The 3,758-nt window shown below is 34.2% G+C and overlaps 2 protein-coding genes across 2 annotated transcripts in view; one reads left to right on the plus strand and one right to left on the minus strand.

Moving 5' to 3' along the window:
* The window catches only part of LOC107551393 (transmembrane protein 248-like), a 3,476-nt gene extending 1,597 nt beyond the window's left edge, over nucleotides 1-1,879 (minus strand). The window contains exons 1-3 of the mRNA XM_016232977.1: nucleotides 1,765-1,879; nucleotides 941-1,124; nucleotides 630-864 (exon numbers count right to left, since the gene is read on the minus strand). Coding sequence (XP_016088463.1) covers nucleotides 630-864; nucleotides 941-1,099 — 394 coding nt within the window. The 5' untranslated portion in view covers nucleotides 1,100-1,124; nucleotides 1,765-1,879. The remainder of the gene's footprint in view (nucleotides 1-629; nucleotides 865-940; nucleotides 1,125-1,764) is intronic.
* A 380-nt stretch (nucleotides 1,880-2,259) lies between these two features.
* LOC107551395 (THO complex subunit 5 homolog) overlaps nucleotides 2,260-3,758 on the plus strand; it is a 19,284-nt gene continuing 17,785 nt past the window's right edge. The window contains exons 1-3 of the mRNA XM_016232978.1: nucleotides 2,260-2,373; nucleotides 3,205-3,302; nucleotides 3,586-3,648. Of these exons, the coding sequence (XP_016088464.1) occupies nucleotides 3,207-3,302; nucleotides 3,586-3,648 (159 nt within the window). The 5' untranslated portion in view covers nucleotides 2,260-2,373; nucleotides 3,205-3,206. The remainder of the gene's footprint in view (nucleotides 2,374-3,204; nucleotides 3,303-3,585; nucleotides 3,649-3,758) is intronic.

Raw genomic sequence — 3,758 nt, forward strand, 5'->3', positions numbered from 1 at the left:
GGAAGGGGTCGAACACTTTTTCACACCACTGTATATATGTATATATATATATATGGTGTGTTCAGTTCAGATGCAAAAGCCTCACTGTGCTGTCTGAAAGTTTCTTCTAAAATGATCATTTTTATCAGGCTCCTATATGTAGGTTCAGTAATTTCACATTAATGGCAATGAATATTGAATAGGTTACATATTGAACAGCAAAATAACTGAACATAAACATAGGAACCAGAGAAAAATGATAAATTTAGAAGAATATAATCTGAATATATATATATATATATATATATATAATAAATATAAATATTACATAAGAATATTGCCTTAGTAACTAACTGAAACAATTTTGCATTGAAGCAAATTCACTTAGTACTTTGAAATAAGACAAAACAGAAATATATGAATACATGAAAAATGTAAACTAAATTAAAATGAGAAATGTTGTCTTTTCAACTAAATTAAGTAGAAGCACTAAAATGACCAACTATAAATAAAACCTAAAACTAAAATTAAAATGAATTAAACCTAAATAGTTATATTTATATAGTTATAAATAATATACTTTTAAAAAACAAACAAACAAAAAAAAATTAAATGAAAACTGAAAATATAAAAATGTCTCATGCACAAACCTTTCATGCCCATCTGGCTGCCCAACATAGTGGCACTGATGGCAGTATTATCTGGGACGTCCCCTGTAAACGCCAGCGGCACCAGTAAGGAAACATGAGCGCTGCTCGTGGAAATATTTGTCCTATCTGAATGCTCCACCATTCGAGGAGAGTCTTCCTCCAGCGGTGCATCTGTGTCGTTCAGATGTGTGCAGAACTTAAATCCAGCGATAGAACCCAGAACCCGGTTCCAGTCCTAGAAAACAAGCATATGAGTTAGTCTATAATTAACTGCAAAATGCAAGAATTATAGCAGTGATCCTCATACTCACTACACTTATGTCAGGGTTCTTGATGTCGTGATTCTGAGAGTAAAGTCCAATGCAGACGAAAGTTATGGAGAGGATTAGCAGACTGAGGAAGAACACAACCGCAGGAGGGTGTCGAGATACCTGAGCTCTCAGGTTAGACACAGGCCTCCACTGACCCATAATGCACCAGGAGTAAAGACACCACCTGAGAGGTTTAAACCATGCCAAATATGGCATGCCTATATTTAGAATGGAATACTACCTTAATACTTAAAAGAATAGCTCTTCCAAAAATGGAAATGTTCAGCAAATGTGATATAAAAAAGTGAAACAATAGGTATAATTCCATTTTATAGTGCCTAGGGTTTAAAAAAAGTAGGATAAGCTACATTATATTACATTATGTAATAGCGCTGAATGTTTGTTTGGTTAATATCTTGGTGATAAATGTCCACATTTTTTTTTTTGTAGAAATGTCTTCACTTTTAGCTGCTTGACTAAGCTTTAATTAGAAATTATTCATTGTGACAATTGCTGTAAATGTAAGGTAAAATAGAGTGCTTTGCATTATGAGATTACAGTCCCATTTCATGTGTACTCTATACATTTTAGCATATGTATTTATTTTAATTTTAATATGTAGTATGCAGAGTGCATCTAGTGTTATCTGGGCTCTTCATGAACGCTGAAAAATGTGCTTACCGTGCTGCATACTGTATACAGTAATAAAAATAGTATGTCAGAATGTTATTGAGACCCTTTCTAAACGCATAGTTGCATAAAGTATGAACAGTTCAGTCTAATTCATGCCTTGATCGTATTATAAAGTTTACCCAATTACTTACTTTTAATTGCGTTCATTTAATTAGCGCGTAGAGACGTTTCACTGAGCAGGCTGAAGTGTAGTTTGTCATGTAAACATTGATAGATTGCAACGCAAGCAACTTCCGTACAGGTGGGTTTCCTTCAAGCTTTAATTCCAAAATAAAAGTCCAGTGGCGAAGACGCACACGTTACAAATCTATCTAAAATGTTTGATTTTAATCAAATCAAATAAACTATGTGTTTTGTGCAACATATCTTAAGGAGTGCAATTTTAAAGTAATTAAAACAGTATTAAACGCTCTATGTATTTGTTATACATTTGTATAACATTTTTATACAGAAGGGAAAAAAACACTAGCCAAGCATTAATAAAATCAAACAGTATGAAATGCAAATTGGCTGTTTAAATTAAATTAAATTTAAAATGTGTTCCAGGTTTCTGGTACTGATTTAAAAAAAAGTTTTTTTTATAAAATTATGATATTTTCGCTCGAACCTTCAGAGATCTTTTATTATGTAAAGCGGAAAGCGGAAGTGCTGTCCGTTGTTTTCTCCTGCAGTCTGCCGTGCTCACTCCTAATGATTCAATTCATATTCAGATACTTAAATTGGATAAAAGTTGTTGAAAGGTGAGATTTTATGCTTTCATGTTTGTCGGTGCTTCTTGTTTAAACCCAACATGAAGCATATCGTGTGTTTAAATCACTCTACCGTTACTTTAACGAGATGCTAACCTGATGGCACAGTTTACTGAACTGTGAATATATAATTTACTAAACTAATATTTCATTAAGATTTTTACAGTCTGTATTTTATATTTAAAACACATTTGACTTCTTGCTCAAGGCAGATAAGTGCTATTTTTAGCATTGTTAATATGCTATTAATATTTTGCATTACCTTTTACTTTCTATATATTCGTTTGAAAAAGTTTGTTTTTATTAGTTTTTCTATTTAGCTTTAAATTATATTATTTAATAAAAAATAGTTAACATATATAAATAGTCTGTGTGTTAAATAATGAGTCATTTAGAAACGAATTCTTCATTTTCCTTTCTTGTTCATAAAATATCATGATAGTAATCTATGTTTTGACGTTTTTATGAGTTTTTTAAACATTTCTATTTAGCTTTAAGGTGTATTTATTAAAAAAGTGAACTTATATAAAACATTCTGTGGGGAAAATAATGAGTGACTTAGAAATGAACTCTGAACTTATTTAAAAGGGGTCATATGATGCTTTTTGAAAGATCATTATTTGGTGTATTTGGTTATTATGATAGTAATATATGACGGCTTTTTTTCCCAAGAGAGAAAGGTTTCTGTTTGGAGGCGACTGGAGACTGTTAAAAATACAATGAAACAAATCCATATAGACGACTGACAAATTGTCACAATATAATTTGAAATCAGGGCTTGTGATTTGATTTAGGATCATTCTGATTTCTTTCATTTTTCAGTCATGTCCTCCGACGCTGTGAAGAAGAGAAAGCCGAAGGTCATCCGAAATGAAGCAGGAACTCCAGAGACCAAGCGAGGTCGAGCAGAAGGCGAGCAGGTGAGCAGCTCTGGTCCGAAACGCACTGAAGAGCTGAAACCGCTTGTGTTAGTGCTGTTTGTGATGTGATTGTAGCAGAGCAGTCCATTAACCCTCAGTCATTCTCCTTTTCTAATAACTCTGATGTCCGTATGCAGCTGAGTGCAGTCAAGTTCAGGAAGGTCAGGTTGAGGCAGGTACAGGTACATGCAGGCTTCAGATGTCTTTCTTTCATGAGCTGTGTTCAGATGAGTTTCAGTGAGCAGATATGTTGATGTGAGACTCGTGTGGCGTGTGTACGTAGGTCACGTATCCAGCCGGACCTCATCTTATCGGAGAGAGGAAGCTGATTACAGCAAAGAATCAGGTTCCCGTGAGATTTCGCGCTCTCTCTCGCTCTCTCTCTCTCGCTCTCTCTCGCTCTCTCTCGCTCTCTCTCGCTCTCTCTCTCTCTCTCTCTCTCTCTCTATCTCTCTC

The sequence above is a fragment of the Sinocyclocheilus grahami genome, unplaced genomic scaffold (assembly GCF_001515645.1).
Source record: "Sinocyclocheilus grahami isolate Dianchi unplaced genomic scaffold, SAMN03320097.WGS_v1.1 scaffold423.1, whole genome shotgun sequence".
NCBI classification, from domain to species: domain Eukaryota; kingdom Metazoa; phylum Chordata; class Actinopteri; order Cypriniformes; family Cyprinidae; genus Sinocyclocheilus; species Sinocyclocheilus grahami.